Below are 26,151 nucleotides of genomic sequence, written 5' to 3'. Positions count from 1 at the left end.
GAGAGCGAAGGTAACTTAAAGGACCCTCAGAGCATTTTATTTCTTCTTCTCCACGATACGGAGTGCTCTTTAAAAGGGGCATCATGATAATGAAGAGATTGGCTTCTGGGTTATATTTTTACATGTTTAAAGCCCGAATTACCTTTTAAAGTGACATCCGATCTATTTTTCAATGAACAAATTATAGATTATAATCAAATCAAATTAGGCAGTAATATCTAATGAGATTTTTTTCTTGTATGCACCGTATCAGTTATATTTAACATAGAGCCTGGCATTTATCAGGGTATTAAGTATTTGTTTCATTCTACAGTCCTCTTTACTCCGTGGTTTCAAGTCTCAAATCAAATTCTTGGGCACGGAACGTCACCTTAAGAAATCCACATGACTCTGCTTAGGCCCTTGGTTCTCACCTACCAGATTCTAGGTGTCAGCTGAAGGTACAATCGGAGAAAATGGGTGACTATAAAATTGCCCAACTTGGCCAACCCTATTATTATCTCTGGAGAAAGCCAAGCCCAGGCACAGCTGATGAGTTAACCAGATATGATGCAGAAGACATTTCCTTCTCCTTCGTGGTTTCAAGCCTACTTTTGAAGCCGTAGCTCACTGGTGCAGTTAGCACCTGAAGGCACAGGGGCAATGGATACTGGAGGATCTGCCCGGCTGTGCCTAGCATTAGTGCTCATATGTAAGTACAGGATCCTGTTATTGTCCAACCTGAGGGACAAAAATGCACCAACAGAGTGTCATGGTGGGGGCACTGATGGGTTTTGGGGACTTTGCAGCACGTATGCAAACCACGGGGTGCTTTTCAGGCAGTCTGTAATAGAAAGAAGCCGAGGAAAGTGGGTTGAGTACCACGTCAGTGAGAAATCTGGCTAACAGCTTGAATCTTCACAATCCTCTGACGTCTATCAGATTATAGACAGATGCCAATGGAGGAGGCTAGAGGAAAGAGAGCTCCTGCTCCACATGATCATTAAAGCTCCAGGGATGTGGGTCCCATTCCCATTCCGATCCCAGAGCTCTGGCATCGAGGCACACTGGGGACAGACACTAACTTAACCTTTATTGATTTTGCAGCTCTGGGTGTCATGCTAACAGGTAAGTCCTCTGTCCTTCTTCCCTCAGTGTATCTGGACATTGTTCTTTCTTTGGGTTTGTTTGTATCACATCCTGTGTTCTTAGAGCTCCGAGTCTTCTTCCTGGAGAAGTGTGATTTCCAAATCGACCTTGTCTTCTCCTCTTTATTGCCTGTCCCAAACTCCCCCATATACCATTGCCCTCTCGAGTTGTCTCTTCTGCTTAAGCCAACATCCACGTCTGCACTGATGTTCCTCGGCATATCTTCTGTCACCCAACCTTCCTATTACTATTTTATAGTTAAGAACCTTGGGGCTGGGGATTTAGCTCAGTGGTAGAGCGCTTACCTAGGAAGCGCAAGGCCCTGGGTTCGGTCCCCAGCTCCGAAAAAAAGAACCAAAAAAAAAAAAAAAAAAAAAGAATCCTGCAACAGACTACATCACTTTCTGTAGATTTCACAATTGCCAAAAACTACACTCTATCCTAAGTCTCTTGGGTCTAAATGTATTGATTGACTCTATCACTCCTTTGTTATCACCACAAGCTGTTTTTTAGCCTCTGTTTAAATTTTCCCCACACGTCCTTGCTCCTGGAATCCTTTCACGGCTGATACCCTCTTCGTACTTCTCATGACCTTTTAAAATCACAAACATTTCTCACTGTCTATATTCACAATTAAATAGTTATAAAAATCTAGAGCTTACAGTTTTTCAAGTCTATTATATATTTTTATTATCATTAAAGTGATTTATTAACAAATCTTGTATACTAAAATGTACCAGTACTCGGTAGATAATCTAAAAGGACTGACAGTTGCTCCCGGCATGAATTAATGAAACGAAGGCTTTAACATCCATCCATTATTTCTACATTTAGTCTTTCAATAATTATTTAGCAAACATTAATTATATACAAACAATTATGCTAAGAAATGATGCTAAAAATTATTACAATTCATATTTATGGACACCAATACTGAAGTTAGAGTAGGTTTTCACATCGTAAATAAATTGCTAATTGTCTCCAAGTTCCTTGCATTTGTCCTCTATGTTGATGCCTATATTGGTTGCTCCCTGAGACCACATCATTGTTTACTTCTTTTTTTATTGCTTTTCCTAATTATCAGGGCAGAGGATGGTTACTAACAAGATGAAACATTGATTGTTTATAGCTTTGAGACTGGACAATTCTCAACGACTTAAAGTTTATTTATCTTCACAATTTTACCTTCTTTAAGCCACTCAGAAATCTGTAGTGTCCTTGGACCCACCGTGGATTAGAATACTTACAGGAGATAAAGTGACTCTTATATGCAATGGGAACAATTCCTCTCAAATGAACTCTACTAAATGGATCCACAATGATAGCATCTCTAATGTGAAATCGTCACATTGGGTCATTGTGAGTGCCACCATTCAAGACAGTGGAAAATACATATGTCAGAAGCAAGGATTTTATAAGAGCAAACCTGTGTACTTGAACGTGATGCAAGGTACGTTCCAGGGATATGGGAATACATATCTTTCATGTGAAGAGTGACCCACTCAACCTTACTAATTCTGCAATCCTTTGAAATAGTTACTCATATTATAGTGATCCCTAACCATAGAATTACTTTTGTTGCTAATTAATTAACTGTAAGTTTGCTATTATTATGATTCATGAATATCTGTGTTTTCCTATGGTGTTGGGCAACACATGAGAAATTGTTGTTTGAACCCCACAGAGGGTTGTTACTACAAGTTGAGAACTACCGCACTAGAAGATGGCATGGATGTGTGTTATTCTAGGAGACTCAGGGGCATACCACTCAAGACATCTCAGTGTATCCTTCTGCATGGCTCCCTACATTATCTTTCAATATTCTACTTAGTCTTCAATATTGTTCATATGCCCTGTTTTTAAAAATCTATTTTACCTAGGTATACGTACAAATTCTGTGATCAAATAGCATTATAGACTTATGGATATTTCAAAAGGCTGTGTATGTATACTTGGATCATGATGTTTGAGTAAAGATTTGCTCTGAACAATCCATAAGCTGTGAAAGATACCTCTGTTCATTCTGCATGTGCTTTACTGTTACTAAAAACAATTCTACTGCTTATTTTAATTCAAGAAATAGTTTATTACTCTTTTGTGTCAAAACTTATTACAACATATCTAAGTATCATGAAAGGTTGAATGGGCAAACTATCTCTTGAAAGGAAAAGTTACAAGTTATATTTTTCTTTGAGTGAAAAGATATGGTTTTTAACACTTATAAAATTCCAAATACAACCTAAACAACAAATAACAGCCTTTTGTTTCCTGATAATAGATACACTATACTTGCACATGTTAGAAATGTTCTCATTCAAAACTCTGCAATAGTGAATGTTTTACAATTCTATAGAGTGATATTAGTCATAGAGTATGATTCTTATAATTTATAGAATCATTATTGATATTTAATCGCTGAGTGCCTACCAACTTCTTCTTTTTTTTTTTTTTTTTTTTTTTTGGAGCTGGGGACCAAACCCAGGACCTTGCGCTTGCTAGGCAAGCGCTCTACCACTGAGCTAAATCCGCAACCCTGCCTACCAACTTCTAAACATTATGTTAGGTACTACTGACAAAACAGAACCAGATACAACCCTGTATTTTCATAGATCTACATAGGAAAAAGGACAGTAAATAAAAATTAAACAAATAATTAAAATTGGTATACATATTTTAAGGAAGCATTTTGTCCAACTTATGATTATAAAAGAACCGAGAAGCTTCTCAGAAGAAAGAGTGAACAAAAAAATTCTATGTTCAACCTTTTTAGAGTATGTTTTTCTGGTCCCTCTTAGCTAGATCCAGCTAGAACAGATGTAAGGGAATTCTTGCCTTTGGGCTTCCACATGGGGGCTCAGTAACGCAGCACAAGATACTTTATGACTCCAGACTGACTTGTCAGAGGGAAAAAGGATTCACTGGTGTGGCTTGCAGGTTATGCATATTATTTTGTCTATTTTTAAAATAAATTAATGTAATTTTTATTCATTTACTTTGCATCCAGCTCACTGCCCCTTACCCCATCCCATAATCCTTCCCCCATGTCCCCCTCCTCTTCTCCTCTGAAAGGGTGCCCCTGCCATGGGTAACCTCTCCCCATGGCACTTCAAGTCTCTGCAAACCAGAAAAAGGAGCCTAGCTAGAGGAGCATGTCCCATGTATAGGCAACAGCTTTTGGCCTAGCCCCTGTTTCAGTTGTTTGAGACCCACATGAAGACCAAGTTGCACATCTACAGCCTTTGGTCCAGACTGTGTATGTTCTTTGGTTGGTGGTTCAGTCTTGGAGAGTCCCAAGAGTCCAGGTCAGTTCATTCTGTTGGTCTTCCTGAGGAGTTCCTATCACCAGCAATCCTTCCTACTATTCTTCCATAAGAGTCTCCAAGCGCCATCCATTTTTTGGCTGTGGCCACCTGTATCTGTCTGAGCCAACTGCTGGGTAGAGTCTATGAGAGGACAGTTTGCTTCTGTCTGCAAGTATAACAGAATATCATTAACAGTGTTAAGGATTGTTGCTTGTTCATGGGATAGGTCTCAAGTTAGGCAGGTTATTGGTTGGCCATTCCCTTATTTTCCATTCCTTATTCGCCGTGCTACATTTCTTGTAGACAGAATACATTTTGGGTTGAAAGTTTTATTGATGGATTGGTGTCTCTGTTGCTCCTCTGGGATTCTTACCTGGCTATAGGAAGGTCCTGTTCAGGTTCCATATCCCTAATGTAGTGAGTCACAGCAAAGGTCACTCTACTGATTCTTGGGTGCCTCCCTTATCACAGGTCTCTGTCTTGTTCTAGAGATGACTTCCCTCCACCTCTTCACCCCCATCAGTTTCAGATTTCCATTTATTTTCATGTCTAATTGAGCTTATAAACCAAGAAATGAGTTAATGGTCGTTCATGGATTACCCCTTTTTAATCTGTCTGTGGATCTGTCTGCTCATCTGCCCCTGTTCCACTTCTTATAAATAAATTAATAACACTAATTTAATGAATGCTTTTCAGAGTGGCTGCTGCTCCAATCTTCTGCTGACGTGGTCTTAGACAATGGATCCTTTGACATCAGATGCCGTAGCTGGAAGAAATGGAAAGTCCACAAGGTGATCTACTACAAGGACGACATTGCTTTCAAGTACTCTTATGACAGCAACAACATCTCCATTAGAAAGGCCACATTTAATGACAGTGGCAGCTACCACTGCACAGGCTATTTGAACAAGGTTGAATGTAAATCTGATAAATTCAGTATTGCTGTAGTAAAAGGTAAGTTGATAAAGGAGAAAAAAATAGTTCATGGCAGGGGAAGAGAAAGTGGTCTTATGAGCCAGTGTTTGAAATTAGTGCAACAAGGCCATCGTGATTGCCTAGAAAGACTAACAAATTTGTAATGAGGTGATCCAGGACGCATCTCCAAAGCAGAGTCTTCATGTGCTATGTGCTATGTGTAACACCAAAACACTAAATGGAAATCTATAAAGATTAGTCAGATACTTTTGTCAAATTGCTTTATAAACTATAAAAGCTTGTCCAGATATAACACATTATAATTAACATTTGAGATTTTTTTATCTATTGCTGTCTAAAGAAGAGTGTTTGTATTTCTCAAATGTAAAGTGGTCTGGGAAGATGGAGGAAGCAGATTCAAAGAGTTTGAAGAGTCCCTATTAACTATTGATGGTAGGGGAGAAAAGCAGCTCCTCAGAGAGTTGTGTGTGCAGGTCCAGAAGAACGAGAGTGTGCCTGTTGTGGAAAGGCAGGTGGGCTGGCCCCAAGGTTCATAAGAAAAGCTGCTCTTATGTAATGTCATGTAAGAGGGCAACTTTGAAATGTTTGCTTGCCTTTGAAGGAGGAAATCTTGTTTTATTTTGGCATGTTTAGAATTATCTATAAAAAGGCAAGATGGTCAACCATAGAATCATGCTCTGATGTTTAATTATCTCTGTCTCCATGCTGTGTCTTTTCTACATCCAAGTCATTAGATAAGAGCATCCTGTCTCCTATGACTTTCACTGTGTAGAAGAATGGGTGGATGGGAGTTATTGAGAAACATTTCTCCCTCCACAGTGCTCTAGAAATACAGACCATAAAACTCAGGATCTTGAGTATTCTCTCTCTGTTCCTGGATACTCTATTATCCTAATGATGGACCGTTATGCTTGAGTCCCTCTTAAGGAAGATGGCTCTCTGAGCCCCATTTTTCATTTTCTAATGTGAATTGTATGCTTATTGTATCTACATTCCATTCTAGATTACACAATTGAGTATCGTTGGCTACAACTCATTTTCCCATCATTGGCGGTGATTCTGTTTGCTGTGGACACTGGGTTATGGTTCTCAACCCACAAACAGTTCGAATCCATCTTGAAGATTCAGAAGACTGGAAAAGGCAAAAAAAAAGGTTGAAACCTAACTCTTAACCAAGGTATATAAAGGAACTAATGTCATCGCTTAAGAGACAATTCTTAACAATTATTTCCCACAGTATCTTCAATAGCCTTTCAACTGTCAAAGGACACTCATGTTATCCATAGAAATGTCTGTACCCCAGGAATTGCATAAATGCTTCATTAAACCAACAGCAGCTGGTTAAGTGACATGCAATAAATAACAAATACTCAATAAACACTGGTTTAAGAAGTTAAAGAATGAGCTGATTGCTTTGTCTATATCTGTAAAAGAGAAGTACAATTTGAATAAAGTATGGAATCATGTAGAATGGTACTTTTACAGATTCTGGTCTTATTAATTTGTTCGTTTTCTTCTAGATGAACTACCATGAGGGTATATATACATTCTCTCTCTCTCTCTCTCTCTCTCTCTCTCTCTCTCTCTCTCTCTCTGTCATTATAAACAGTAGGTGGCACAGAAGACATGGTAGGTAGGATACTGGTGAGTTTGGTCATGTTTGTATCCTGCCTTCTGTTGCTAGAAGCTTTTGATTCTCAAGAAAAAGTTAAGTTGACTCAGAAGACCAGGATTCATATGTGATCAATTCTTCCCTACGTTCAAATAGATGCAACTTGTATCAGATCTCCATAGACTAACAGAACAAATAGCTTTTGAGGAATCCCAGCAATGATAAACATTGTTTATAGTCTAAAACCAAATAAGTTTTTGGGTAAAAGAAATAGTTAGGTTTGTATGTTTCTATTTTATATCTTTCCTTTTGTTACCAAAGTAGTCACTGAGGGCCAGTGGTCTGTCTCACAATGTGAATGGGATTGAGTTTCCTTGCAGCAAATGCATCCATTATTAAGACTAAATAACACAGTATACATAAGGCATGGATCCAGATCTTGATTCTTTTAATTTCTGGGCTTGTGATTTGGGAAAATCAGCTTATATATGTATGAGACAAGTGTTTCATTTCTAAAGTAGAAATGAGGATAGGTATCAGGTCTAGTCCGGCTCCTGTTCCATGCCTATGTAGACAATGAGCTGGGGCTTAAAGAAAACTCTACGGGGAATGCTGTCAGTGCTGAACACTGGCATATGACAACCAACATGTGAGAGCAGAGGGTCTCAAGTTTGCCCAGACTCTGCCCCTACTTACAGTGTGGAGAAAGGTATGAGGGTAACTTACAAACACTGACTAGATTGAGATTTTCATTCTTCCAAGAAATGTTAGTGGGGTATACATAATAATGACTTCAGATTTTTATTTTTTAAAGATGGGCATATGGGTATATGATGTGAATCTCTTTAGCATCTTCTTCTTCCCCAATATTCTTGTTATTTCAGAGAGTAAGGAGTGACTACATTCCTGCTATATGGGCTTTTGTTGTTGTTTTTTGTAAATAGGTGTGGTCAATTTAGAAGAAATTCCTATTAAAATACAGGCAGGGGAAAGTCCCCACAGGAAACTCTTCGGTGCTTTTATGGGAAACTTTCTTTGCTACCTGCCCAAGATTTATTGCAAGATAAAGCCTTGAGACCACAGTGTTGCCTCCGCACACAATTGAGACCCTTTGTTTCATAGAGTGCCCTACAGTATCATTGTTGCTGACACTGAGCTAAAAAGGAATTTCCACCTTTATCTCAGACTTTGTGTTTATGCCAAATCCTCAGAGATAAGAACTGAGAGGTGCTTGAAGCAGAAAGAAATTCCAGAACTGATCAGCTTGGAAAACTTCTGAAGGAATATCTAAATCCTGAACATTGCTGTTCATGTTTACCTCCCTCCTTCCCCAGTCATTCATGGGAGGGCCATGGACAGAACAGAGGAGAGGGATGGGAGTCCAAGCTGCTTCTCACTGAGTGCTGGACCAGGCCAGGTCACTTGTAAATCATTGAGCTGCTATTTGTTTCTGTATGAGAGGGGATTGGACAGGGGGTTTCTAGAGTCTCCCAAATCTCGCATTTTGCTACTCATTTTCCATGTACTGATCGTTGAGGTGCAGACTTTCAGAAGTCATTTGCCACGCAATGCAAGGCTGGATTTCTTCTCATGCTCTCACACTAGGCACTCAGATCTGTCACCACTTTGATATGTTGGATGTCATATATAACTTCCTAATTAATTTCAGATCGTACCTGACATTTCTGTTTTATTTCTTTAGTTTTCATGGTCATTCACATACTATTCCAGAAGTAACATTGAAAATGAGGTTAATATTCAAATAGTTACTGCCCACCATCCCAAATTAAACCTTCTGTTCCTTCTAATAGTGTCTCATATATATGTACATAAAGTATTTCAATCTGTGACAAAAGAGTCAGTATGTTATACAGGTTAGTCAAAAAATATTCCTTTCTTGATTTACCTGTGGCCTCCTCAGTCACCTCTGATCTGTTCTAAATAGGTCCAAGTCAGAGCATAAAACAACATTTGCTCCCTCAAAATAGATAATCACAAATCTTTATGATTTTCTACTTAGGGAATAGGAAAACAGATGAGCATCTCTTGGCTTGTGACCCATAGAAGATAAATTCCTTGGATGCCTCCAAATAAAGATTCCAACAAAAGATGTATCAGGAGACTGTCTGGAAACTAAGTTCTTAGAGGAAATGTGGGCTTCTCTTCAGATGGGAAATGTGGAACACAGGAGTACCTCTCTAAATCTGGAGTTGCAGTTTCCTCCTGCGGAAAGCAGAAGTGTAAGAGACAGCCCAGGCTTATGGATGACCTCAGAGTCTGTCTTCCTGCTTTAATTCACCTGCCCAGGTCCAGACAGTTACTTACCAAGTCCATATCCCCATCTTGTCCTCCATCAATTACCACAGCATTCACACTGGAAACTGGGTTCTACTAATGAGCACCGAATGGCTGTCAAGTCCACCTGCATCTACCACTTGTACATCCCACAATCTTTCACTTTCAAAACTGAAAAGGCATAGGTGTACCATCAGTTTTGTTGATGTTCAATACAGCACAGGCAGTGGGCAAAATATCTCTGTACTGTTGTGAGGTCAGGGGGCAAAGAATGTGAAATTTCAGAAAATTCAGACAGAAAAATTAGATATTTATTTCTTAACCAATTTTCAAGATCATACAAGATAATCATTAGGTAAATTGTGACGTGGTGGGTATGACTCAGTACTTGTAAACAAAAATATATTTTAAAACTGGAAGAAAAGATCTCATCCACCTGTGCTAGAATAATTTCAGGCTAAAAAAAAGTGCTTTCCACAAATGCCAACTGTTGCAGACACGGGGTTCTAAAACGCTGCCATAGATTGCTGACCCCAGGAAAGAGACTCCAGGACAGAGGCTTGGATGCAGTATCCATGCCTTTGCTAGAGTGGAAAAAGCAAGGTTGAAAGAGAAAGCTGAAATGTGAAACAGTCACGACAGAAACCCTAAGCCATGTCACAGATGACAGCTCTGGACCTGAGATAACGCTTCCTAATCACCATAGAGAGGAGATACCACGGATTAGACAAACCACTAGAGGCAACACGCCCCCAGAATATGTTAAACTCACAGAGATGCAGTTCCTTAGCAAGGACGCTTCCTGAAGGGGACTCACTGAGAGCCTCACTCCAGAGCTCTCAGTTACCTGGGGAGTTTATGAGTGCAAGTCCTTCATACCTTTACTTAAACCAGAGTTATCAGAATTGCCAATTGTCCTTTAGTCAACTTCACAGAACGTAACTGGCTCTACTGTTTCTGGAAATCTGGACACATAGCCCTCCACACTCCTTCCCCGTGCAGACTTCACTTTCTAGTGCTTTTGTCCAAAGTGCTGTGCTCCCTTCATGTCAAACAACAGAACTGACGTTCCTTTCACTGGGATATCTACAGGTTCCTTCCCGCTTCATCCCCATTACTGCATCCTTGAAAGGATGAATAAAGCTCACCTTGTCCATATGTCCCCCTTCTCTGTCTGAATCTTCTTATGTGTGTATAAAAGGTTGTGCAGAGGCCATACCTGTGCTCCCTTTAGCTGATGCAAGTTTCCTTTCTTACATCTGCGACACTGCTTTAAAAACGTACTTTATCGCTCTTGAAAAGTCCTCAAGCTCTCAGACAAATCAACTTCGTATTTGTGAAAACAGAATACAAGGAAATTTTTGACATAAAGACGTGTGCTTCTGTACCAACTAACCACAGCAAACAGGTCTTTCTGGGTTTGCTTCCAAAACTGATATTTATCAGATTTAGAAACTTTATGGATTTAGTGTTTTAATAAATTGAAATCAATGCAGTCTTTCATGACTACCAGTGAGGATCTGTTCTGAAAAAATACATATTTGCAAGCAACTTTGTCATTGTACCAATACCACAGAGCATACCTACGTATCACACATTAGCTCATAGTATATAACGAGCTGTATGGTTTGTGCCAGTATATATGAAGTCTATCATTGGTTAAAAGGTGACTGTGTGACACGTGACAGCAACTCACAATATTCTCATGGAGAGTGCAGCCATATGCACATGTGAACAGTTCTAAACACAAGGCAGTTTAGCTCTTATATTGAGCAAGTCAAGGCCTGAAGGAATTGGGAACATATTAGTTGATCATGACATTCATAGTTGGACAAAAGCTTAGAGACAAAGGGGATATGGGATGAGATGGGATGGGATGGGGATGTTCTAGAGTGGAGACCTGGAAGGCAGACAAGATTTGAAATATAAATAAACAAAATAACCAATTAAAAAAAGCCTACTAAATCTCTGGCCATAGGTAACCTATGTTTATATACTTTCTCTGATGGCATAGAGTGAAGCCTCTAGGTTATCAAACATCAACGTTTTCTGTTTTTGCTGATGCTATAAAGGCATTATTAGAAACAACTTAAAATAATTACACATTCGCCAACTGAAAGTAATGAAATTTACAAATGAACCTGATTAAGACAGAAGTGGCTTCTGCCACAGGGCTCTGCGTAGGGCATCTTTGACCTCCTTATTCCGCAGACTGTATACCAAAGGGTTCAGTAGAGGGGTGATAAGAGTGTAGGTCACTGAGATGAGTCTTTCCTGGCCCAGCAAGCTCTGGGACTTAGGTTTCATGTAGATGATTGCAGTGCAGCCATAGTGGATGATGACCACTGTGAGGTGGGAGGCACAGGTGGCAAAGGCCTTCTTCCGACCTTCAGCTGAGGCAATCTTAAGGATGGTAGAGATGATCACAACATAGGAGACGAAGACCACGCCCATTGGTAGAATAAGAACACAGACACTGACAACAAAGTTGATGATCTCATTGATAGTGGTGTCGGTGCAGGCCAGCTTCAGCAGGGGTCTCACATCACAGAAGAAGTGGGGGATAACAAATCCATCACAGAAGGGCAGGCTAAATACTGATGTAACCTGGACAATAGCCATGCCTAGGCCAATTCCCAGTGACCCAGATGCTAAGTGGAAACAGGCCCTCTTACCCATGATGACTGAATATCTTAGGGGATTGCAGATGGCCACATAACGGTCATATCCCATGACCATGAGTAGGAAACAGTTGTTGATGCCAAACGTTAGATAAAAAAAGATTTGGACCACACAGTCTCGAAAAGCAATGGTGTGGTAAGGATTGAGGAGGTCAGAAAGCATGCGTGGAATAATGGTCACAGTATAGCAGGTATCAGAGATGGACAATACGGCCAGAAAGAAGTACATGGGAGTATGCAGATGATGATCCAGGTGAATGATACTCACAATGATTACGTTGCCAGACAGAGTGAGAAAGTACAATGTTAGGAAAATAGCAAAAAGGGCAAGCCTGTGCTGCCAAGCAAAGCTGGAGAAACCTTCAAAGAGGAACTCTGTTACAGAGGTTGTGTTTGACTTTAGCATTGAGACTAGTATATGTTTCAGGGAATGAGGCAAAGGGAGGAAAGCTTTGATGATTCAAACATCAACCAGAGTAGGCTGGACCAAGATCTTCAGTGAAGAATGTGTCTATCCTGGGCAAGGCTGAAAACTGCAGAGTCTCAGAGCTCTGCTGTTGATAAGCTGTTCAGTCTTCCTTTTTGGACTATCTTTCCTTTGAAATGATAGAATCCTTTACACTAGGACCATGAGATTGAGAGCACAGATGGAGACAAGAAACAACATATATCAAAATTAAGAGATATTTGTAGAAATAGCCTCGCTTCAATTTCTTAATTATATGGTTCTTGTTAAGTCCTGCTATAACCTTTATATGAACTTTCCTCCCCTGGTTTCAACAGATCATATGCTTTGTTTCTAATCCATTAACATTGTATAAGGTTTGCATTCATTTAACTATTTTCCAACACTTGCATATATTAATAACCTTACTTATTATTATTCACAATAGCATACATGTTTAGAGTCTATTTTAGATCATTAAGATGTAAAATTTAATTGTATATTTTAATATGTTAGGTAACTTTTGAATGCATAAACTAAAAGCATAGCATCAAAGTGTTATCTTTATTCACATTTATTACAGCACTATACACAGTAGCCAATTTAGAGAAAAAAAATCCCAGCTGTCTGTAGACAATAAAATGACTAAAGAATATTGACACTTATGTAATAGTTCATTCTGAAGGGAAAGAATTCTAAAATGTGTGTCAATAAAGATTCGTTTGGAGGATGTCACACAAGTAAAACAAGGTAGTCAGGACTGGACACACATGGCTTGATTATATCTGTGTGTTATTTAAAATATTCAAACTAAAATAGGTTAAATTAGCAGTATCAGTAATTATCATTAGCCAGAGTGGAGGAAATGGGTAATTGTTCTCAACTATAATATGTCAACATATAATGTAAATTACTTAAGAGTTTTCTACATAGCATATTGGCTATGCCAGTAACACTGTGCTGTATGTTAAACACTTGAGAGGGTAGAACACACAATAACGCACTAAAAGCCTCTGAGGAATGTTTGAAGCTGAGAGATATATGTCTTTTTTTTCCCTAATTGTGGTGTCCACAATCAACTGGTATATTTGTTCCATATCCATGGGTTATTGCATATCAAGTATGCTTCAGGGAATTTTTCTATTAAGAAATCAAGAAATGGTGCTAGCAAGATGACCCGGTGAGATAATGCCAAGACTTGGTCCCAGTATCCTCTCAATGGAAGAAGAGAATCAACTTCCAGAGTTGTCCTTTGGTGTCTACATGCATATCATCAGATGCATGTGTACACCGTGTGTACGTGTCTGCACACACACACACACACACACACACACACACACACACACGTAAAAACGAAAGAAAAATATTTTTAAATAAACAACTATTTGACCACTAGAGAACTGGATATAGGTCAGAGCAGTACTGATATTGAATGTGATAAGCTCCATTGGGGGAAAAAAAGAATAGTGATTTAGTAAAAGATAACGATAGAAATAAAGCTGTGTGAGACTACTACTCTCTCTATGTATTACCATCCAATACCAGTGTCAGATCCCATTTGTAGCAGGAGCTCTCTAGTCTTGTCCAGACCAGACTAGAGAACTCTGGTTTAGTCCTAGCTTTGCCTCCTTAACCTTGGCACCTATCTGCCCTATCATCTTCAAAGATCCCAGCATTCATTTATTATTTATGAACGTTCCTCCACCGTTTTCAACAGAGCATATGTTCCGCTTCTAGTCCATCGACAGTGCATAAGGTTTGCACTCATTCAACTATTTCCCAACACTGGTATATATTAATAACACCCACTTATTATTCTTCACAATGTCACACTTGCTTATAGTCTATTTTAGATCATTAAGTGTGTCATCTAATTGTATATTTTAATGTTAAGCAACTTTTGGATGCATAAATTAAAGACAGAGCATCAAAGTGTTATCTTTACTTTCCTATTTATCACAGCGCGATACACAGTAGCCAACTAGAGGAAAACGTAGGCCTACTCTTCCTGCAGACCCTGAAACCTCTGTACTCTGACATCAAGAAAATAGTTTCATAATATTTCAATACACGCATTCTGTTGTTTCCTAGAATTCTAGTCAAAGGAGGGAAGAGGGAACAGCCTGAGCCAAGCACCATTGTCTACGAGATAATGGAGTTCCTATGTAGAAGCAACGAGAAAATCCATTTAAACAAAGAAGGAACTGAAATCTCATGGTTCACTTCATTTCTTCACATCCCACACAATGCTAAGAGACAAGAGAAACAGGACCATCTACCGTGTGTCTTTCCCCCAGGTGAAACTAGCATAAGAAACTGTAATAGGGTGGAAATATCCTCCCATATTAATTAGGCATATCCTTTACTTCCATGCAGAAAGCTTAGAGTTCACTGGATTGCTTCCCTTTCCTTCTACACTGCCCTAAAGGTGTAACTTTCTATAACCCTCCCATCTTACCTCTTCTTCCTACTTCCCAATCGCACCCAACACCTGATGCTCCTCCTCCTCCCCTGTATCACTGCGATGGTTTCTATACCCATTTCCTACATTCCTGTTGCATTGATCATTGTCCACACCTGCACTTGAACTCAGTAATTGTGTTTTCATGAGAAACTACCCGGACACTCTTGCATAAATTCCTTCGATCACTTCAAAGTTTTAACCACAATGTTCAAAACTCACTTGCGGGCTGATTACAGTAATAAAGTGCAGGGCCGCCGTGAACACTAAACAGGTTTAATGCAGGTGAGGAATTTGATCTGGTACATGATGAACAGGAAATCCCAAATAAGTACTCATTTTATTAGCAGCTACTCCTTTCTGTCTGACAACTTAGTTTAAATTCAATCGCACCGCTCTGTACTTGTGAGCGATTCTTTGAATATTTCAAATGCAATGTTGTTCATTTTCTAATTTCCCCTTTCCATTCTCCTTTGACATATTTTGGGTGTACATAGAGCAGAATCAAATCATGAATTGCTACATGAACTGTTCTAACAGAGGATCAGGTAGAGACCAAATTTCAGCTTTATTTCTAACTGTGTTTATGTTGCCCAGAGCTTTACTTCCTTCCAAGGCCATAGTGGCTGCTTATTCTAGGGACAACTGGGAACAGCAGGCAGTTTCATCAGGATTGTTGCCTGCTATGCAACTGATAACTTGGAGGTGACTCCTTTACAATAGGTTTCATATATATGTATAAGTTCATGCATTCATGTAAATTCTTAGGATTTAATTCCATTTCCGGGAACAGAGGCATTATTTGGGTCTGTTGTTTTATGCTCATGACCCGGAATATTTTTTCCTCCCTTCTCAAGATCACTTATTCAAAGTTACTAACACCCTAAAATTTCCCCTCTCAGTACCTTTACGTAAGACCCTCTCTAACAGAGAAGAATAGGTAAATCAGAAAGATTGAGGAGAGTAGGGCTACTCACCTTGGCCATGGGAAATGTAAGTAAGGAGGACAGGAGGTAAGGTAGCGAGTGACAGCTGGATGGAAAGCACACGATTCAGAGAATGCTTTCGAGTTTAGAGCTTTCTAATCACCTTTCTTTTTCTCTTGAGTAGATAGCCTAAAAAATGATACGAAGTCGCTGGACAACATCTGAATGAGGGTACCATTTATATTATTTTAGAGACAGGAATGTATTTATCGTGGCGCTTCCTGGATGCTTCAATCAAGAATGATCCGGTTGCCAAAACCAAAATTTGTTTGGTTCTCACCAGGTAAAGCCTGCCTTCAGTAGTACAGTTTATTCAAGGGTTGAAAACAAGCGCAGTAGCAGTGGAAGAGAAACATGGTCAAGGGAGTCTTTTGGCTCATGGAGCTTGCATTCCTGAACTGCTTCAGACATCAGACATAATGCAAAGCCCTGCAAGTAATTCGCTCCCTCTTCGCCACATTATACAATATGTCCATCTGTATTTCCAGATATATTCATATGGGAGGCCATGTTCACCTTGCCTCTGTAGACTGCCCCTGGGATAGATATATAACAATTGAGGGTTCTTGTAAATGTTCCCGATATGAACAGAAAATAAAGTGAGACTCACCAAGTATCTTGCTTCTTACATCTTCTAGGAGAGATGTGCTCAAGCCTGAGTCCCATGCGTTATTCAGAAAATGTTGTCATCTATAGTAATAGATTATTATTTTTTAACTAATAGATACAAAATGTTTCCCAGGGTTTTTCGCCAGGTACTTCTTAAAATTATTTGAAAACCTACCAGTTACTTAACTTTAAACTATTTAGAAAAAAAAACCAATTGTATTTTACCAAATACACAGAGTTTTATGTCAGGTTTACTGATGTCTTGGGAACCCCTGATTTGATGGCAGCTTTCTGACAACCTCGCAGAAGCCACACCTAGAAGTGACTACTGCATAGGAGTGAAGCAGTGCCCTTCTCAGTCATCCTGTGCCTGAGACCAAAACAAAAGTCAAAGGAAGTCTAAGTTCCTTCAGATTTTTCAGTCCTACCCAGAGTGAGCTTGCCTGTGGATCACACAGTAACTGTATATTGGAGGAGGGTAATAAACTACTAAACTTCTGTCAGTATCCTGGGTATCTTTTTCCCAAATAACACTTTTTAATCCCTAATGATTAATGGAAGAAAACCAAATATGTACAGTACAGTGCCTGGAGACCTCATTACTGAGGCAGCTTATTATGTAATCCTGACATCCACACTTGGGAGGAGAGAGAGAGCTGGTTGCGTTATTAGGAGCTATCTCTTTTGGTTAAAAGGTTAATTTTCCATCTTGGAGTGAGCCAGGGTCCTGTTGGGATCTAGGATATGTTTTCTACCCAATTCCCCAGTGCCAATGGAGGGGGGCAGGTGCTAAGGTCTGATGTCTTCTAGGAAGGGAATAGAAGCAGGTATTAAAAAGAGTTTGAGCAAAAAAAAATCTCTATTCCAGACATACACAGAGATGGTCTCTGGTATTGACACTTAAAGTCAGTTTGCAGTGTCTAGGTAGAATCGTCAATCCTGTCCCAGAATATGTCTTTGAACTCTCATACTTTTAAATTAACCTTTCGTGTCTCTGCTTCAATCACCTCACACCCTACACTCATTCTTGGGTCTTAGCTCAAGTTGTCACCAAACCTCATCCTTGATGGTCATCCTCTGTACCCTTTGGTCATTTGATTTCCCATAGCCAAATGAGTTGCTAATACCCATTTACAACTTTAAAATACCTAAGATCAGGATTCATTGTCACATTTGGGAAAATTTTAGAGTCTATTACATTCCTCTCTATTCTCGCAGTATTCTTATAATTGAGTCTCTTAAGCAATAATGACTAAGACCTTTCATATGTTCTTATAAAGTACTACATATAAAGTTGTGCGGTATACCAGTATACAGATATTCACTCATTTTTATCTCCCCCAAAAACTACTTAGAATATAATTATACCTGACTTCTATAAAAGAAAACTGTTAGACTGTGGGATCATCTTATTTTCCCTAGGACATTATCTAATAAATCGGACACCAGCATTAAACACAAGACACCTGATCTCACAAGTTATGAGGGGTGTGTGTGTGTGTGTGTGTGTGTGTGTGTGTGTGTATCTGATTTGAAGTTTTCAACGATGATGCAATTAATTGCCCATGATAACAACCTAAGAAGTAACTATATAATAGTGAACAAAAGGTTAGAGTCCTAAATCAGTTTCCATAGAATGTTAAGTTTTAATTTATGTTTTCCATTGACTACATAGATGCTTAGGAAGCTGATTTCTCTCACCAGGCTCTTTGTCCATTCTTCTCTTAATGATGATATGACAAATGAAATGACTTTGACTATCTGCCAGATTTTGCCTCACATTCTAAGATCTTCACATTTCATTATGTCAGCTCAAACAAACAAAAGCTGTGTGTGTGTGTGTGTGTGTGTGTGTGTGTGTGTGTGTGTAAGAAACTGTGTACAAGTTAGCGAATTTGAATCATAGATCCTTTACCAGAATTATTCTCAGCCTCCCGATTTCCATTTTTTCTACTCTGAAACAATGTTAGCACGGTTAACACAGATATTATTACATTCTTTAGGAGTCAAGCGTTTAGATTGAAAGAGTGTAAATAAATATGTTAGTGTGACATTCAACTCCCTATGGTCTCTTTTAGGAACTGTCATTTGATTGTAATCTTTGGTCAAAAGAACCTAAAAACTGAGCAGAGCATCTGCAATCTCCATATGTGCTTGTACATGAAAGAGAGGGTAGAAATAAATTAACCCTCACAAAGATTGAAACCTGATTCAAATTAACCTAGTCCCTAGTCAGATAAATAGGATGTCGTCCCTACTACCACCTGCCAGGGAGTACAATAAAGTCCCTACTACATGAAGATAATGTAATCTAGAGCTTCAATTTGTGTTCATAATTTATTCATATACCACAGGAGTAAGCAACCATGGTCTGCCAGCTAATATGGCCACTGTCTGCTTTTGTATGGATTGTAAGATGTAGAAGGGTTTAGAATCTCAATCAAAAATAAATAAAATAAAAGTTATTACGTGAAACAAAAAGTATGCATATTTTAATTTTATCAACCACATGTTTAAGTTGGTTCTAAATGACTATTACACTCAATTATATATTATCTATAGCCATTTTGTGTTACCTGTCCAATCTTTAGTGTAACAAAGTTTATGGTCCAAAGCCCTAAATTATTTATTATTGACCCTTATCAAAAAATGTAGACTCCTGATAAAGTGTTCAGAATGCAATAGAGCTATACAGATACATCAGAAGAAAGGAAGAAACTGCTAAATGTCAAATAGAAGGCAAATCACACAATAGGAAGAGCCCGATCACATTTACTCGGTGGGCTTCCTAAGATACAGCTTTAAGATGGCTTTAATTGTTGCAAATCCTTCCAAGGAAGATCTACAATTAATACCACCTCTGTGTAAAGCATCGCCTTTTACCATGGGCAGAACTGGACTTGCCTCTTCCAAATGTAATACAGACAAAATGATAAGATGTCACCCCATGCTAAAATGCATTACATGGAGATTTGTCTTATTATTACGCATTGTAGATATGCACACAGTGACATGTACAGTTAAACTCTCGATAATTTTTAGAAAGTCAAAGATCTATGCAATCAGCTGGAACAAGAGGTAGGTTTTTGGTGGCTTTGAAGAAGTAAGGTGTTGTGTTTTAACATCAGCTGTAACAGGACAATGTGCAAAACACCTTGCCACAACATTCCCACGCTAAAGCTGTACTCTGCTGATGTGTCCGGGGGAACTGTGTAGTTCAACAAACGCCGTGACCAAAAACAAGCTAGGGATGAAGAGGTTTATTCACCTTACACTTTCACACAACAGCTCTGACATTGAAAATCTCTGGTTTCTTTGGAGTCTCAGTTATGTCAGCTGATTTTTTTTCTGGGAGCTCTTATGAGAGGATGTTTTGCTGAAGCAGACACAGGAGAGGATGTTTTGCTGAGAACAGACTTGCGATTTTTCTGGGAGCTACCCTGAAAAGGGGCATGCGATTTTTTGCTGGAGCAGATGCTTGAGGGGACACATGATGTTTGGAAAGGGTATAAGCATAACCCAATAGAAAACGGTCAGTGCGGTTTTTTGCTAGTGTTTGTTGGGCTTTGCTGACACTGGTCTTCACTGACAACACTCTGGCGTTTCTTCGTCTTGCCTTCTTCCTTGGTCTTTGCTTGTCATGACGTCACAGAGAATTATGCACTAGAGAGCTTCCAGTGGTATTCCAGCAGCTTCTTGCTACTTCTCACAGCCCCGTGGGCAGAGCCTCCTGCTTTCTTCTGGATATAACTGCCATTGCTGATTCATGGGAACTAAACTGTTGATATACCAACAACAAAGATTAGAATCACCCCAAAGAACTATTTATAAACAGGTCCACATCAACCTTTGCCCTATTAACCTTCCCTTTCCACTACCTCTGGTGGGTGGTGGGCTAGAAGGGAGGTTAATGTGTTTAAGAACCCTTATTAAAGTAGGTTTTGAAAATTTAAGCCTACAGCAGTTCATCATCAGAGGAAGTCAGGAACTCAAGCAGGACAGGAACATGGAGGCAAGAGCTCATGTAGAGGCCATGGAGGAAGGTGGCTCACTGGCTTGCTCCTCATAGCTTGGTCAGCCTGATTTTGTTTGTTTTTTTGTTTGTCGTTTTGTTTTAATTTAATTTAATATTTTTTTACTTATTCGCTTCACATCCTGCTCACTGCTCCCTCCCAGTTACCACCCCACCCCTGCAATCTGTCCCCTATATTCCTTTGCCTACTCCTCTGAGTGGATGGGGACCCCTCTGGGTATCTCCCACACCCCACCCCTTCAAGTCTATGAGAGGCTGGGTGCTTCCTCGCCCAGTGAGGCCAGAAGAGGCAGCTGGTGTCCCACACACGACTTCTCGCCGGCAAGAAACACGCGGGTACATAGAAATCCTTACTGTGACCAAACTTTATTATAATCTTAAAGAGGAAGCCTCGGCACGCCAACATGATGCGCTTATATACACCCTAGCGCGGCGCATCCACACCTGATTGGTTGTTTACCCATGATCTCATCAGGCACGCCCTGGAGTGGGCAAAGACCTGGCACGAAGGCACTCTTGCACATGCGCACAGTTAACTTCCTGAAAGGGAGTCGGCTGGCGAGGCTGGCGAAGGCTGGCGCCATCATGTAATGGCGGAGGCTATCCTGGCCTTCCACGTGGGGCACAGTGGAAGCCAGCGCCATCTAGTGGTGGCGAATGTTATTGCGGCCCTCTACAGTCTGGCTGGTAGAACATATGACAAGTACACAGTCGGCTTCCTTATAAAACCCGGGACTACTAGCCCAGGAATGGCACCATCCACTATGGATTTGGTCCTTCCGCATTAATTACAAAAATCCCTTACAGGCCTGACATTTTGTTAATTAAGACATTCTGTTCATTAAGGTTCCCTCCCTCAAGATGACTTTAGCCTGGGTGAAATTGACGCAAAGCCATCCCGTACCTTCATTTGCCTCACTTGCATCACGAGCTCTTTCTCTAACACTGGGAAGATAAGCATGCATAAGTGTGGCTCATGAGTGCTGTTTTTGAAGATACTATATATAGTATTGAAGCTTTCTCACTGGACAGTAGAGATACAAGACTGAGCTGAGAAAATAAAAAAAGTTGCCCATGAAGAGAATAAAGACTCCTAGATTCTGATGGGGGGAAAAATCACATTTTTATTTTAAACCAGTTTCGAGGAGATACTGTATTGCCGACATCTAAATTGAGTTGCAGTGAATTCAGCTCAATAAACATGATGAAATCATCTTTTTTTAACGTTTCGCTACAATACATCATAGCTAAACTATTGAGCAATTGTCTTATGCCAATCACTGTCTTAGAAATAGAATGGTAAAATAAGGTTCTGGTAACGGAATGAGCAAAAGACTTAAACGCCTCCGATTCATTGCTAGGAGTTCCCTTCTAACACACCTCAGAGACAAGGAAGAGGGGGTGAGAAGGGAAAGGAATCGAAAAGATAGGCAGTCACAGCAAAATCCTCAGACTCTCTTAGACGAACACTCTGGACCCAGGAGAGCCTTTCATAATCATCGTAGAGCGGAAGTATCCCAAAATAGAAAACCACTGGAGGCAGCATACTTGAAAACAAAGTAGGAACTGAGAGGCTGAGATTCCTTAGTGAGAATGATTCCTGATGGGACTCACTGAGAGCCTCAGTCCAATGTTCTCCCCTCCCTTGGAGAACTGTAAGCCCTGCTGGGTACAAGGTAGGAATGTGTATCAATATCCACCAGATGATGTTAGAAAAAAAGATGGTATTGCATTCGCCACCAGACTTAACACTCGAAAGCTTTGAATTAATTTCACCACAACCATGAGGTAAACATTTTGAATTGTATTTTGACCAACATCACAGAAGTGAACAATTCTGTCATGCAATTCTGGAAGTCCAGGCACTAAAGCAAAGGTATCTTATTCCTGATCAATCTCCACGTGTCATATTTTTTTTTGCAAAGTGATGCATGTTTATTTGAATTTAAAAAACTTGTTCATTTCCACAGACTTGCTTAATCTTCAGGACCTCACAGGTCCAATGACATATTCACAAATGAGCATCGCCCCATGCAGAGTCATACGGCAGGATTAGATGCATCATAAATACCAGAGAAACTGCTCTGGTGAAACTCGGGGAGTGTTTGTTTCCCAGTATAGATGAGCAGAGTGAAAAGGTGAGAGCAAAGCTTCTTCTTCAAGTCAGAATATCCATTCTCTCCTTCTGTGACAGATAGAATAGACATTAAATGCTGTGCCAAACTTTAAAGTGAGGATTCAAAAATGTTCTGAAAATTGACCAAGAAAATAGCAATATATATATATATATATATATATATATATATATATATATATATATATATATATAGAAGTTTTGGCTTTCTCTTCATTAATGAGTATTACCAAAGTTGTAATTAAAGTGTTTACATTTGTAACAACTATGTTTTTCTGGAGTTTCAGTTCACTCTTAAAAATTAAACTACTTTTACTGGGCTTTTTTCAACCTCTACTTCTCTTTACTCCTATGTTGAAAAGTAAGAAAAATCACGTTAAACCTTTTTTCTTTTGTTTTTGAGATTGCAATTTTATTTATTTTTATAAAGAAATTAATACTTTTATTATTACTATTATTAAAACTTTTTTATAGTCCAGTAATTTACCCCCCTTCCAGTTCACCCTCTGACAGTTCCTCAACCCATTTTCCTCCCCCCACTTCTAAGATGGGAATTCATCCCTGTAATTTTATTAGATCATTTCTTCTTTTCCTTTTTGCCTCTAAACCCTCCCGTATACTCCTTCTTGCTCTCTTTCATATATGTGGCCATATATATGAAATATGAATATGTATATACATATTCAGGTAAAAAGCAATTAGCATTTATATTGCTATTCATAATCAACACACACATACATATGTTCTTTTTTCTAAATATATCCTGCACAGTGTGTATAATATACTTCTATATATATTTCTGGGGCTGACCACTTGGGATTGGATAACCAATTGGTGTGCCTGAGTAAGACTATTTCCTCAGCTCTCAGCATTCTTTAATTGTCTGTAGTTCTCTGCATATGGTGGAGGTCTTCTGGGCTTTCCTCCATCTTCTTTGGAGTGTCTATATATGTTGTCCCTTTTCAGCTCACGTTTAGGTTCATTTTAGTGAGACTTTAAATGTGTAGCTTCTGACATTACCATAAGACACAGCAAACTCCCAGAAATTCTGTATCTTACAAATTTTCTTTTCCTTCTGCAATATTGCCTGAGTCCTCGGTGTGGAAGATGTTTTGTATATGCATCCTTTGAGACTGAGCTCCATATTGCTATGCTATTTATACTAGATAGAAATGGAAACAGTATGAATGTTCTTCTTTCATGGTGATGAACAATGAAAATGTGGTGTATGTACATTATGGAATATTATTCTGTAGAGAAAAGTGAAATCCTGAATTTTGCAGGGAAATGGATAGCACTACAAAAGACCATATCCAATGAACTAACCTAGGTCAAGAAAGACAAATGCTGCACTCTCTCATTGGGTGCTCCTAGCTCCAAATATCCAGATATAAGTTTAATCTTCACCCCTCATCAAGGAAACATCTCTTTACAACAGACAAAATCCATTACAGAAACCCACAATTGATCGGAACATGGTCAACTTTTGACATGATGTCCATTTCCACTCAGTGTTCTCAGCTAAGAGTCTCAGGTCTGTGAGCAGCACCATCTCCTTGAAGCTGCTGCATTTTCTCTTCCTGTGTGCACTCACTGTATCTAGGTCAGTAGAGTAGTTCCTCCTTCTTAGAAGGTGTGCCTCTAGGGTTTTGAAGTTATCCTGATTATAATGCTGTATTAGCAACTAACCGAAACAGAATATAAAAAATGATTTTATAGAAAGCTGCATATTTTGTGTCTGCTCGGTTATCACAAAGGCTACACACCAACACCTTTAACCACATCAAAGAAGTTTTGTCAAATTGTGGTCAAAATCATTTATTCATGTCTTTCAGGATCATGGTAGACTTTGAGTATTTCTTCATTTGCATAAGTGACCAAAAACATGTTAAGGTACTTATAGTGGCATACATGTGTATAAAGGTACTAAGGTGTGAGTAGTACAGGTATGCCATTTTCTACCACCTATTTCCATGTATGCTTAGTGTAGAACCCAGACATGTACTCCAGAAGGAAGCTACTGTTTTATCAATCGATTCAAGCTAAATTGTATATATAATTGAAATAGCAGAAAAATACATTTATTTCTATATCATCAAAGAAAATGGCTTCAAAGAATGTCCTATTAAGAGGAAAGGGGCCTAAGACCTATGGCTTTTCGTAGAGCCTCTTTAACTTCTTTGTTTCTCAAACTGTACACCACTGGGTTCAGTAGAGGGGTAATGACAGTATAAGTCACTGAGATGAGCCTGTCCTGCCCCAGGGAACTCTGGGACTTTGGTTTTAGATAGATTATTGAGGCACAGCCATAGTGGATGATGACGACTGTGAGGTGAGAGGCACAGGTGGCAAAGGCCTTCTTCCGACCTTCAGCTGAGGAAATCTTAAAGATGGTGGAGATGATAACAACATAAGAAATGAAGACAAGGCCCATGGGTAAGACAAGGACACAGACACTGACAACAAAGTTGATGATCTCATTAATAGTGGTATCTGTGCAGGCCAGCTTCAGCAAAGGTCTCACATCACAAAAGAAGTGGGCAATAACGAAACCATCACAGAATGGTAGGCCAAACACAGATGTAACCTGGACAATAGCCATGCTCAGGCCAATTCCCAGTGACCCAGATGCTAAGAGGATACAGGCCTTCTTACCCATAATAACCGAATACCTTAGAGGATTGCAGATGGCCACATAGCGGTCATAACCCATTGCTGTAAGGAGGAAACAGTTGTTGATGCCAAAAGTTAGATAAAAGAAGAGTTGGGTTGCACAGCCTTGGATATCTATGGCCTGGCGAGGATTAAGAAGGCCAGCTAGCATACGAGGAATAATGGCGATTGTATAGAAAGTCTCAGAGATGGAGAGCATGCTCAGAAAAAAGTACATGGGTGTATGGAGATGGCGGTCCAGACGAATAATTGTCACAATGATCACGTTGCCAGACAGAGTCAGAAGGTACAAGGTTAGGAAAGCAATAAAAAGGCCAAGCCTGTGCTGCCAACCAAAGCTGGAGAAACCTTCAAAGAGGAACTCAGTCACAACTGTGGAGTTTTTCTTTGGCATTGAGGCACATGTAGACTTCAGGGAGCTGGGTAAAGGGAAGAAAGTTATGATGAATCAAATATAAACTAGAGTAGGCAGGACCAAGACCTTTTAGACCCTTAGCATTACAAGGACTCAGCTATTGGTGCCTTGTTTCATCTTCCTCTGTGCCAACCCTCTTCTTTGAAAGTGCTATTAACGGGGAAGTCTTGGATTGAGGGAAGAAAGAGCAATGATACATAGAGTAAATTCAAGGTAAATTAACATTGACTTTATATCGATTTTTCAACCACATATCCAGAAATTGGGTTGCTGAAGCATTTGGTAATTCTATCTTTAAAGTTTAAAGGACCTTTTTCCTACTGATTTCATCATTTTATATTCCCACCATCAATATAAAAGATTTCAGTTTATCTGAACCATCCCCATCTCTTGCTACATCTTTTTAAGAGGTTTGTAACGCCACCTCACCATTAGCGATTG

At 39.4% G+C, this 26,151-nt stretch overlaps 3 protein-coding genes across 4 annotated transcripts; 1 reads left to right on the top strand and 2 right to left on the bottom strand.

Moving 5' to 3' along the window:
- The first annotated feature begins 545 nt into the window (after window positions 1-545).
- Window positions 546-6,842, top strand: Fcer1a (Fc epsilon receptor Ia). Of its 2 annotated transcripts, NM_012724.4 has the most exons (5): window positions 590-691; window positions 1,087-1,107; window positions 2,324-2,578; window positions 5,127-5,384; window positions 6,370-6,841. In NM_012724.4, the coding sequence occupies exons 1-5, from the start codon at window positions 643-645 to the stop codon at window positions 6,522-6,524; spliced, it is 738 nt and encodes a 245-aa protein (NP_036856.1). In that variant the 5' UTR covers window positions 590-642; the 3' UTR covers window positions 6,525-6,841. The 2 variants fall into 2 exon arrangements, with proteins under 2 accessions (XP_038946301.1, NP_036856.1); XM_039090373.2 differs by lacking the exon at window positions 1,087-1,107 and having other exon boundaries at window positions 546-691; window positions 6,370-6,842.
- Window positions 6,843-11,418: 4,576 nt separating this feature from the next.
- Window positions 11,419-12,360, bottom strand: Or10j3b (olfactory receptor family 10 subfamily J member 3B). Its single transcript, NM_001000080.1, has one exon. It carries the CDS (start codon window positions 12,358-12,360, stop codon window positions 11,419-11,421), a length of 942 nt encoding a protein of 313 aa, NP_001000080.1.
- Window positions 12,361-24,747: 12,387 nt separating this feature from the next.
- On the bottom strand, window positions 24,748-25,689 carry Or10j3 (olfactory receptor family 10 subfamily J member 3). The gene has a single exon (NM_001000079.1). The coding sequence runs from the start codon at window positions 25,687-25,689 to the stop codon at window positions 24,748-24,750; it is 942 nt and encodes a 313-aa protein (NP_001000079.1).
- Window positions 25,690-26,151: the final 462 nt, after the last annotated feature.

This window comes from Rattus norvegicus, chromosome 13 (genome assembly GCF_036323735.1).
Source record: "Rattus norvegicus strain BN/NHsdMcwi chromosome 13, GRCr8, whole genome shotgun sequence".
Classification (NCBI taxonomy): Eukaryota; Metazoa; Chordata; class Mammalia; order Rodentia; family Muridae; genus Rattus; species Rattus norvegicus.
The sequence above is the reverse complement of the archived record's forward strand: the minus strand, read 5'-3'. Positions and strand labels throughout refer to the sequence as shown.